This window comes from Chiloscyllium plagiosum, chromosome 29 (genome assembly GCF_004010195.1).
Source record: "Chiloscyllium plagiosum isolate BGI_BamShark_2017 chromosome 29, ASM401019v2, whole genome shotgun sequence".
Classification (NCBI taxonomy): domain Eukaryota; kingdom Metazoa; phylum Chordata; class Chondrichthyes; order Orectolobiformes; family Hemiscylliidae; genus Chiloscyllium; species Chiloscyllium plagiosum.
This window is the reverse complement of record NC_057738.1, coordinates 14,852,882-14,865,299: the sequence shown is the minus strand read 5'-3', so window position 1 is coordinate 14,865,299 and position 12,418 is coordinate 14,852,882. Positions and strand designations below refer to the sequence as shown.

The 12,418-nt window shown below is 40.0% G+C and overlaps 1 protein-coding gene across 5 annotated transcripts in view; it reads left to right on the top strand.

Annotated features, from left to right (window-relative positions):
- LOC122564389 (dyslexia-associated protein KIAA0319-like) overlaps positions 1-12,418 on the top strand; it is a 119,328-nt gene that overhangs the window by 65,767 nt on the left and 41,143 nt on the right. For all 5 annotated transcript variants that reach the window (XM_043719179.1, XM_043719176.1, XM_043719175.1 and 2 more), the window contains exons 7-10: positions 5,683-5,770; positions 8,093-8,185; positions 9,122-9,254; positions 11,230-11,458. In XM_043719179.1, the coding sequence (XP_043575114.1) occupies positions 5,683-5,770; positions 8,093-8,185; positions 9,122-9,254; positions 11,230-11,458 (543 nt within the window). The remainder of the gene's footprint in view (positions 1-5,682; positions 5,771-8,092; positions 8,186-9,121; positions 9,255-11,229; positions 11,459-12,418) is intronic.

Sequence of the window (12,418 nt, the reverse complement as noted above, 5' to 3'; positions counted from 1 at the left end):
GCACCCTCGCCTCCTCTTTGGGGCAGCTGGACTATACATCAAGATTGCTGCTGCTGCTGCCTTTGAGAGAGAGAGAGAGAGAGACACACGCACACACTGTACAGGACAATTTTGGAGAGATTATGTGGGGAAGGGGGGTTTAGGGTACACCCCTCTATAGAACTTCAGGGAAAGTGTGGGGAGAGAGGGAGGACGGGAGGTTAGTCATTTGGAGATGGTGCCTGTTTAACCATTCTAAACAAAAGACGCGATCAGTGTTGGAAACACGTCTTTGATATAATGTTCCTGTCGGGACCTCGAGATCTCCTTCGGATAATCGAGGTTCCTCTGTTTATCCATTAGTACTGGCTAGTTGGGAGCTCTGTAAGTGGTTCTCAAAAAGCTGCATTCATTGCCACTCCAACCACAGACGACTCACTCACAGCCCATACAGTTGCAGTGCCTGTGATGTTACTGCCAGCCAAAGTCACATCCAGGTACCTACAACAAAGAACACTTCACAATACCCAGGAACATTGGGGTGAACAGGAGAAAGGCACATAGGGGTTCTAGTGGTGAATGATTTGGATGGGTGACAAGTGTGGTAGTGAGTGGAAAGCAGGAAAGTAGGATGCTGAGTACACAACCATGGAGTAGGAGAGTGGGACATCATGCAGAACTGAGTGTGTTAAAGGTTTTTTGGACTTCAGTGCTTATGCATCTGCAGATGTGCATAAGACTAGATCAGGGCTGGCTTCTGGCTCCAGATGGTATCAGTAGCATTGACCTCTCTGCCAATGTTTTATTTAAATTCACTTGTAGGATGTGGGAGTCACTGACTGTGCCAACATTTATTGCCTGTCCCAAGTTGACCTTTGGGAAGCTGGTGGTGAGCTGCCTTCTTGAACCGCTGTAGTCCATGTACTGTATGTAGGTAGGCCCACAATGCCCTTAGGAAAAGAATTCCAGGATTGTGACCCAGCAACATTGAAGTAATGACGATATATTTCAAAGTCAGGACAGTGAATGGCTTGGAGAGGAACTTGCAGGTGGAGGTATAACATTCTCCAGAAGATTTTTTCATTAAAGATGCCCTGAACATTTTTTGCTTTCTTACTAGTTTCTTCAGTTTATTTGAGAGTATGTCATGTGGTGTACTTCTGTAAAGTGGTCATTATACCTTAGCTAGACCAGTAATAGCACCCATGGTGGAAGAAAGCAACTGTTGTTAGTCATGAGTTGAAACATGCAGAGGAGATGGACACTTCTCCTCATTTGATAAGCAAGTAAAATCATTAGTAGTCATATCTAATTCATTTTTATTTTGTTTTTCATCTCTAAATTCTCCAGAAATAGTATAGTAGAAAAGGATGTTATCGTTGGCAATCAGGCAATGTATTTGACTGTTTAAAAAGTTATTCATAATCTCTGCCTTGTCATTCATTGAACATAATTTGATTTTCAAATCAATTGTGTTTACGAAGACCAATACAGTTTCCAAAATGAGTATTTAGATTAAGAAGTATGGAGTGGAACCTACAAAAAAATCACTTGGAATGCATGATTAGTTATTCGGCTAATGGAAATATATGCCTGAAAGTCCACAAAGTAGAAGTTAAGGCCAATTAGAATGTAATGGCTTTTGTTGAGCAAAGCTTTCATCTTACAATGTTTTTGATTTTCATAGTTCAGAAGTATTAACTGTTATGAGTAGGTGAGGCAAGGGTCCCAACTGCTCACTCTTGTATTTTATTCCTTTGTCTCTTACAACAAATACATTGTTGTTCTTTCTTTTATCATATAGATATCATACTTCAATTAAACTTAATTAACAATATGAAAAATGAAGGAGAGCTAAATGCATTGCTTTCTTGAATGTAAAATTATCCTGTTTATTATCCAAAAAAATTATAAAATACACCAGTAGTCATATATACAGATGCAGGTTGGGCTTAAAAAGAAAGAGTGATGAGAGGGATACTTGATACAAACAGGGAAGCAAAGGCAGTCACAGCTTTGGTATTCTTCAGAAGCTCTGTGGTGTGAGCAGGAGAATACCCAAGTCCAATTATATAGTTGGCATGGTGGCTTAGTGGTTAACACTGCTGCCTCACAGTGCCAGGGATGGGTTGAATTCCAGCCTCGGGTGACTGTACAAAATCCACACAAACTCCATTTTCCGATGTCTATGTGGGTTTCTTCTAGGTGTTTGGGTTTCCTCCCACAGTTCAAAAATGTGTAGATTACATGGATTAGCCATGTTGAATTGCCATAGTGTCCAGATTAGGTGGATTAGTCATGGGAAATGCAAGGTTACAGGAATGGGTGGGTCTGGGTGGAATGCTGTTCGGAGAGTCGGTGTGGATTCGATAGGCCAAATGGCCTGCTTACACACTGTGTTCAGCTGCTCTGTGGTTTCCTCTGTAATTGTGAAGCTCCGGATGTCCTGGAATGCTCAGTGAATTGTTATTTTTGTTCCAAGTTGCTTTTCATTGGCTAATTTCTGAGCTTGAGTTTGAGACAAAAGTGACTAGCAGAGAGAGACTCTTCCAGTTTTTACAAATCCATTTTCTTGTCTCTCCTTTGCTGCTCTGAAACAGCTGGTGATTAAGGTTTAATGAGGAGCAAAGTCCATTCATTAATTTTTCCAAGCTGACTACTGCAGAGACAGCCTTCCATCTGTAACTTTTAAAAAGGTGTGAATCAATTGGAATGTATAGATCTGAATTTCAGTGCCTTTAGTAATGATGTTGAATTTCGCCTATATTTATTGATAATATCATGAACTTGACTCAACCTAGTCAGACGATCACAGCAATCGTTTTAAGACTGTCCTTTTAAAAAGGTACTAAAGTAAAATGATGAAAATTGAATAATAAAAGTTTCTTTTCACTACCATTACAATATCATGCTAAGATCATTTTGAATTCATAACAAAGATTGACAACTGTAAAATCATCTCTCCATGATGCATGAACACAACTTTTCTTCCAACAATTCAAGAAAAGAGAAAGCCAGATAGGTGAATGGTGATTTGGATGAGAATGTGCAAGGCATGATTAGTAAGTTTGCAAATGACACTCATATAAACAGTACCGTGGACAGTGAGGAAGGTTATCAGAAATTGCAGCGGGACCTTGATCAGCTGGGGATGTGGACCGAGAAATGGCAAAGGGAGTTTAATATAGATAAGTGTGAGGTCTTGCATTTTGGAAAGTCAAATCAAAGTAGGATTTTCATAGTGAATGGTAGCGCCTTAAGGAGTGTTGCGGAATAGAGGGATCTTGGAGTTCAGGTTCACAGTTCTCTGGAAGTGGAGTCACAGGTAGACAGGGCAGTGAAGAAGGCTTTTGGCACACTGCCCTTCGTCAGTCAGGGCATTGTGTATAGAAGTTGGGAAGTTATGTTACAGTAATACAGGATGTTGATGAGGCTGCACTTGGAGTATTGTTTTGGTCACCTTGTTATAGGAAGGATGGTATTAAACTGGAAAGAGTGCAGAAAAAATTTACAAGGATGTTTCCTGGATTCAATCGTCTGAGTTATAGGGAGAGGTTGGACAAGCTAGAACTATTTTTCTTTAGAGCACAGGAGACTGAGGAGGACCTTATAGAGGTGTGAGTGGCATAGATAGGGTGAATGCACTCAGTCATTTTTCCAGGGTTGGGGAATCTAGGACTAGAGGTCATCAGTTTAAGGTTAGAGGGGAAAGAATAAAAGGGAACCTGAGGGCAATTTTTTTATACAGAGGGTGATACATATATTGGATGAGCTGCCAGGGGAAGTGGTTGAGGCAGGTACATGAACAATATTAAAAGGCATTTGGACAAATGCATGGATAGGAAAGATTTAGGATGATTTGGGCCAAGTGCAGGGAAGTGGGGTTAGCGTGGATGGACATTTTGGTCGGCATGGACCAGTTTGGGCCTAAATGCCTGTCCTCGTGCTGTAGGACTCTCAATGTATGACTATAGGAACTGTTAATTTTCAGACTGAAGGCAGTTTCTAGCCAGGTTTCTCAATCTTAGCACCCTTGCTCATCTTGATTATATATTGATGTCCTATACTAGGGTGTACAGGACACAGTTTCAAAATTTGCAGATGACATGAATATCGGAATGACAGTTAACTGTGAGAAAGATAATTTTAAACTGAAAAAAGATATAGACAAGTTGATGAATGGATTGACAAGTGAAAGATGGTATTTAATACAGAGAACCGTGAAATAATTGATTTAGTAGGGAGAATGAGGCGGGAGTATATAAACAAAATGTTACAGTTCTAAAGGGGTGCTGGAACAGAGGGACTAGGCAGCATGTGTGCAGAAGTCATTGAAGGAGGCTGGCATTACGAGAACACTTTTAAAAACACATACAGGAATCTAAGATTCATGCGTAAATGTGTGGAATAGAAGAGCCACATGGTTAAACTAAACTTGTATAAAACACTAGTATTGTAGGTGGAGCATGGAGTCTAGTCTGAGCACCACACTATAGGGAAGATGTGAAGACATCACACAGTGCAGAAAAAATTCACAAGAACAGGGATGAGCAACTTTAGTTCTATAATAGATTGGAGAAGCTGAGGCAGTTCTTCTTTGATAAACAAAGGTTGACAGTAGATTTGAAAGCAACGGTCGACTTATCAGGGGTCTGGACAGAGATAGAGAAAAAACGTTTCCATTGTTGGAATGATCAACAGCCAGAGAATACGGATTGTTTGTGATTGCTGTTGCTTCGTTTGCCAAGGTGAGGAACAGCTTTTTACTCACCGAGTGGCTCAGATCTGGAATGTGTTGCCTAAATATTTGGTAGAGACTGCTTCATTCATGGCTTTCTAAAGAGAATTGCATCATTATCTGTAAAGGAAAATTGACAGGGCTACAGGAAAAAGGAGTGGCAATAGGGCAGTAAATTGCCCCTTCATAGAACTGGCACCGAGATTATAGGCTGAATGGCTGCCTCTTGCTCTGTAATAATTCTCTAGTTATATTACTTGGATTGTGCATCAACTTTCCCTTACCAATGGGGAAGACCTCATCCTGTGAGAAACAGATGTGAGCAGTATCAAGACTCACTGCCCAAATTCACTGTATGTTAAAGCTTGATCACGAGTGGAGAAAAGGAATTTAATATCCAGTCAGGCTGGGCTGGATTTCAAAAGAAGTGAAAATTGAATGTCTAACCCTCTGTTCCTGAAAGCACTGTGTCTAATAGTAATTAAACGCATGCAATTATCATGCTTCTTAGATTTTAATGACCTTTTACTCAGTACAGTACTTCTGCTTATATTGTTGCACTTTACTGATTCTTCAATATAGGAGTAATAATCTATGCATGAAGATTGTTTATTGAAATCACTATAAGAGCCTGTATCCATATGATATGAATGTTTTCAGATGGATTATAGATGACCACAAAATGGAAAGGGGGACTAATTACAGAGGCAAACAGTGTTCTCAGCATTTTAAGATATTGAATTGTTTCTTAAGAGTGGCAACTGTTAGCAATGGTGGACCTAAGGGGAAACTAGCTTAGTACATGAGGAAGAAAGGAATTGAGGAATGCGATGATGGGCTGAGATAGACTGAGGTGCAAGGAAGTATACAAAGTGTGTCAATACCAGCACACACCTATTGGACTGACCAGCTATTTCATATGCTGCAAAGTTTAATCTTACTCTTTGTAATGTTATTTTTTTCAGTTGTCAGATGGCCTATACGTTTTCAGAGTCTGTGTGTCTGGAGAAGGTGCTTATGGAGAAAGCTTTATCAACGTCACTGTGAAACCTGGTAATAACTGACAAAATTGTTTAGTCAGCATCAAATGAGCAACTACTTTTGTCAGGTGTATTTCCTCTTCAGTTTGAAGTAATCACCCTTGATTCGATCAAGCTGACAGGATTCATCCTTCACCTTTCAGTCTGTATCAGGAGAATCGGGAGGAGAGTGGAAACAGCCTTTATATTCTCCTTTCACGTAGAAGTTTTGAAAATGTTTAAATAATTAGATGAACCAGCACCATCTCATGCTTATCTTTGCATTGAAACTGTGCATTATTATAAGATTGCTTATTCCCCATGTGAACAATGCACTCATTAAAATTTTTAATGAAATTTTGCAGTACATTAGCTTACGAATGCCAGTGGTTTATAGTTGAAATGCTAATTTGGCTTGCCTCAACAGTTTTGCTATTGCAAGTAAAACAGGTAGTGTTGTAATCATTTATGGTTTAAACTGTCCATTTATTTCAAGATAGAAGGAAGTTGGGGGTCTCAAGGATAGCCAAGCAGCATTTCTACCAGCGTACAAAGTCCATGTCATTCTGTGGAGCTGGGCTTTGAGGTGGGAAAGCTTCATAGCAAGTCACTTTTCTATCAGTTTGCAGGATTTTCAAGTATATGACAGAAAATGGCTGAGACAGGTCAGTCTGCAAGATTCTCTGGGTGGAGAGAGAGAGAGAGAGAGAGATGGAGGTAGGCTGTTTCTGTTGTTCACCATGCAAAGTGCAGGTGGAGCTTTGCTGTCAGCCTGAAGAGACCAAATTTTTGAGGATTTGAACAAGATTAAAAAGTCTGCTGATCTTTTGCTAGAGGGAGGAATCTCCAAGGTAGTCCTGACTGTGAAAATCAATTTGGTGATTAGAAGTAATTATGATGGAAATAGAAAAAAAGAAATGAGCCATTAGAAGCAGACATCTGGAAAATTAATTGTCCACCTAAGTGATAGAGTAAAAAACAATCATGGAGAGAGATTTTCAATTGTTTTAAACTAGAATTAAACTAGTGTTCAGAATTTTCTTTTAGCATTTTACAATGCAGTCTTAAGAGCTTGTAAGTTTTCGATGTGATCCTTTCAGTTAGCCACTGGAAGTTCAGATATCAGTTTTGGTCTTTACGATGATTATGACCAGTATAGGAAACTTGGCAGTCAGCATACACATAGCAGGTCCCACAACCAATATCTGTTTTAGTTATAATTGAGAGACAAATATTGGCCCAGTCATTAGAGAGGTCTAGGAAAGTGAGGACTGCAGATATTTTTGTTTAGATTAGATTAGATTACTTACAGTGTGGAAACAGGCCATTCTGCCCAACAAGTCCACAGCGACCCGCCGAAGAGCAACCCACCCAGACCCATTCCCCTACATTTACCCCTTCATCTAACACTACATGCAATTTAGCACGGCCAATTCACCTCACCTGCACGTTTTTGGACTGTGAGAGGAAACCGGAGCACCGGGAGAATGTGCAAACTCCACACAGACAGTTGCCTGAGGCGGGAATTGAACCTTGGGTCTCTGGTGCTGTGAGGCAGCAGTGCTAACCACTGAGCCACAGTGAGTCCAAAAGTGTGGTGCTGGAAAAGTACAGCAGGTCAGGCAGCATCCGAGGAGCAGGAGAATCGACGTTTCGGATGTAAACCCTTCATCAGGAATGAGGCTTGTGGACTGACAGCTGAGAGATAAATTGGAGGGGCAAGATAGCTGAGAGTGCCATAGGTAGATGAAGATGGGAGTGAAGGTGATAGGTCAGAGAGGAGGGTGGAGCAGATAGGTGGGAAGGAAGATGGACAGGTAGGACAGGTCAAAAGGTGGAGGAGGCCCAGGATCTGCATGGCCTTGGGTGAGTGGGAGGGGAAGTTAAAGTGTTCAACCACGGAGCGGTGGGTTTAGTTGGTACTTGTGTCCCGGAGATTTTTTCTGAAGTGTTAATGACACTTAATGAGTGTCAGCCAAGACTCAGTTATCAAGCACCTTGAACCTACAACTTCTGAGTCCAAGAGTGTTACCAACTAAATGACTGCTGGCACTTTATTAGACATGGTGAACAGCTTGGTGGAATTGGCTAGACCAGACTCTCCCCAAAGTATACAATGGAGAGAGCCTAATCCCTATATCGGTTCTAGGTGCCAAATGGCCTAGATCTGCTGCTTTTGCTTATGTTCTTATGTGGAGCTAGACAGAACATATCAGTATACACTGGAGCAAATAGCACCTCACTAAAACCATTAATTGTGCTAACATAAAATTGTCCCACCGTGTTTCTTAATTTTAATATAAACAGCGCAAGCAATCTGAAATGCCTGTTAATGTGCGACATATCTTCCCCAAAGCTCCTCGCATCAATCAACCACCAGTAGCTATCGCCTCACCATGGATACAAGAAGTTTCCCTACCTACAACCTCAACATTTATTGATGGCAGTCGTAAGTAACATTACTATCAAAACAAAATTATATGTCAAAAAAAATTAAGGGGCCATTATCTTACTGAATGATTGTCAGGCAATCTATTCTCCTTCAGGGTATGTCACAGTCATTGTAATGACAGTGCACAGGCTTTGTGTTTCGGTGTTATGTTACCTCATTGTGCCACTGAAGGAAAGAGCTTGCATTTATATAGAGCCTTTCATCCATTTTGGAGGTCCCAAAATGATTTCTAGCTGGTAAAGTACTTTTGAAGTACTGTCCCTGTTGTCACATAGAAAATAGAGCAGTCAATCTGCAAACGTTAAGATCCTGCACATACCAGTGAGATAAATACCTAAATAATCCTCTTTTTTTTTTGCGAATTGAGAGATAAATGTTAGACAGGGCATCAGAAAGAATTCTCCTGCTACTCTTTGAATAGGGCTGTAGACTCCTTTACATCCTTCTGAGAGAGCAGACTCCCTTGTTAAGATGTTATTGGAAAGACAGTTCCTTTGACAATACAGCACTTGCTTAGTATTGCACAAAAATGTTCACCTATGTTATGGAATCAAAGTGCTGGGGTGAGACCTGAACACTTAACTTCCTGACTAGCAGGTGAGAGGGCATCAAACTGACACAAATCACACATGGTGCATAACACTATTTTTCATGAACACTGTTGCGCTTTAAGCAACTGTATAAGCATGTTTTAAAAAGAAAATAACATTTGCCTTCTTAAAAATTTCCAAACACTGTTTCTGTCTGTGGGCAGCTTCATTGAAAGGTATCACTTTTATTTCCTACTGGATCCTCAGTTGAACACAGTACTTATTATAAAAGATATCAAATATTTGGACTATTCTTAGTCAGAGGTTACCATGGTAAATTTACTTGAGCTATGTTGACAAAGTTGGTCACCGGGATTGACGCTGTGAACACCTTTTCCTTCAGAAAGTACGGATGATGACAGGATTGTGAGTTATCGCTGGGAGGAGATTAAGGGTCCCCTGCGAGAACAAAAGGCATCAGCAAACACTGCCATCCTCCATTTGTCTAACCTCGTGACTGGTAACTACACCTTCAGGTAATAAAACCTATTATTTGATGAGACTTGTTTTTTTTATTGCAGTAGGTTGTCTTTCATACCTGTTTATAGATTCTTTGCTGATGTGTGTGAGGGTAATATAGAGAGATGTTAGTTTGATAATGACCTAGAGGTGTCGATGTTGGACTGGGGTGGGCAAGGTTAAAAATCATACAACAGCAGGTTATAGTTCAACAGGTTTATTTGGAAGCACTACCTTTCGGAATGCTGCTCCTTCTGTCAGATGGTTGTACCTGATGAAGGAGCAGTGCTCCAAAAGCTCGTGCTTCCAAATAAACTTGTTAACTATAACCTGCTGTTGAGTGATTTTTAGCCTAGTTTGATAATAAATTACTAGTCATCAAAAAGCAGTGCAAAATTGTTATCCTCTTTTGTAGTATCCTGAATAAAGCTTTCCCCAAATTTTAATTCATAGGGGTCTGTATCTTTGTGCATTCTGTAATAGATGTTCATTAATACATTATATTTAAGTTCCAAAGTGAGCATCCCAATGAGAGATTGGAAATTCCAATGTCAAGGTCAAGAATCAACTGAATGTCTCATTTTCTGGCATTTCGTTGTATGAATTTAAAATCTCTCAGTAGCCACAAATCCCCGTGCTCTTGAGGCCTAATAAAAACTTATGGTGCACTAAACACTTATTTTGGAAGTATGCATCCCTAGAATCTCACTTTTAATAATGCAAGTATGTACTGTAACATTTTGTTAATTCAGCAGTATATGCCCCAATTCTAACTGTGCTATTGGTCCGTGGAAATGCTTGTTTCTGTCCACTCCTGCTGCCCAGTTCCCCCTCAAACCTGAACCCTGGGTCCCAAATTCTTCAAACTTCAGTATTCAGTATTTTGTTACCTTTCAGTACCCTTCCACCCAAGGGCTGGCTCTCCAATCCTGACTTGAAAGCAGCAGGACCGTGCAAGTCCCGGGTCTCCTATTACAGAGAGAGGAAAACTATTATTTCTGACCTGCCTTCTAGTCTTTGTGACGTGCAAGAGGAAAAGTAAAAACAGTACGACGTTAAGGAGAAAGAGAGACAGATGTACAAGGAAAATTGGTAAATGGCAGCACATAGAAAGAACTACACAAAATAAAGAGTATACAGAGAAGAAAAGATCTGCAGAAAGGCTGTATGAGAAGAAATTGTTGATGAACCTAGAATTAACAAAAGGAAGGGTGAATGTAAGAAATAAAAAGAGAGACGAAGAAGACAAATTGGAAAAGTTGAAATAGAAATTGTTCAGAAAGCTCAGCATGTCTGGCAGCAGCTTTGGGGAGAAAACAGAACTCCGCTCTGAAGAAGAGTCACTGAACCCAAAATGGTAACTCTGCTTTCCCTCCACAGTTGCTGTCAGACCTGAGTTTTCCAACATTTTCTGATTTTGTTTCTGATTTCCATCATCTATTGCACTTTGTATTGTTTTTGGAAGAGCTGGAATATTGGATTTGGACAGATTGACATTTTGAAGAACATATAAATATTTTAAATTGTGATCAGTGTGCCTTAAAGAGCAACTACCTTGTTGACGAGCTTTACTTTTGTGTGAAAAAGCTAATGGGCTCAGAATATAGCATGTAGTATGTTTAATTGAACAAATCAAATCCTGAACATACAAGAGGCGATGATTCTGAAGCCAACTGATTTGTTGTTTCCCAAAATTGTGCATCTGTGTGAGAGAATGGCAAATTCATCAAAATATATCACAACATGTTTGCCCATTTAGGAAATAACTTGTGTTTATATTGCATCTTTATATTACTTTACAGTCAATGAATTGCTTTTGAAGTGTAATAGTAGTCAATGGAGGACACCAGTGTAGATTTATGCACAGAAAGATTCCACAGGCAGGATTAAGATCAGATACTTTTGGAGACAGTGTCTAACTCTATTTAATTATCGATAAATGGAAAAGACGAGAGAGCGTAAGATGTAACCTCTGCTAAAATTGATTTCCAGACTCACTGTGCTTGATTCAGATGGGATTGAGAACTCGACAACTGCTATGGTGATTGTCAGCAGACCTGTGGATTATCCACCCATAGCAAACGCTGGCCCGAATCAGGCAATAACCCTGCCCTGTAATAGCATTACACTGAACGGAAACCAGAGCAACGATGATTATCAGATTGTGAACTATGAGTGGTCACTCAGTCCGAACAGCAAGGGCAAGGTGGTTGAAATGCAGGTCAGTTCAATTAGTGTTTTGCAACGTGCCAGGAACATGACAATCATTTTGTATGAACTTAAATTAAGTTGAAGGACCAGTTAAGGATGAGGCAAAGCAAAGACAGATTAACTATCCAATGTGGAAAATGGAGTTAATAGGTTGGATTTTGATTGGTAAAGCAGGTGGTAACAAATCGGCAACCCATTTTACATCTCTGTCAAATTTTATTTTCATAGACCAATTTCAGTCTATGGTCTTCACACCCAATGCCCCTCAGACAGGCTGGCAAACTATAAGTCTGAAATTTCCTAGTGTTCAGGATGTCCATTGGAATGTTGCTTCAAGTGTCATGAATACAACATCAGGATCCTAATGCTCTTACAGCTCCAACCTTCAGTCAAAACCTGGACAGAGCGTGTGTCCTGCACATCTTCCTCTTATTTGGTCTGATCTGGCATGAGCCCAGTGACACAACAAGTGTTTATAGTTTTATAGTTAAATTAATGTGGACTGAGGGGCAGAATCCAGCTTCTTCTAGCCTCAAAATAACACAGTGGGCCATTGGCCATTGCTATTACACACGGATTGCTTTGCTTTGTCAATGGAGCCGAAAGCCCAATTTCTTGAGTGTCTCTGGTCAAGATCTGATCATGTTCAAAACATAATGCCTATTTTGTATTTGTTTTTGATGCTGCACATGTATCTCAGCTGTTACTTCCACCCACAAATTTGCTTCACCTAATACTGATTACTAATTCTGAATTACTAATGAAAAATGATCATTTTTTTAAGATTAACATTCAAGTGCTATATCATATAAAATTAAAAGAAAGCAAGTACTTGAATTTAGAGCATACCTGCACAACTGCACTTCCAAAATACTTTCTCAGCTTCCTAGCAGAATTGAAGCTACGAGATTAAGGGGCACTGGCTAAACAATGGAAAGAAAGTGTTTTGATGAGCAGCTTGCTGTACTTT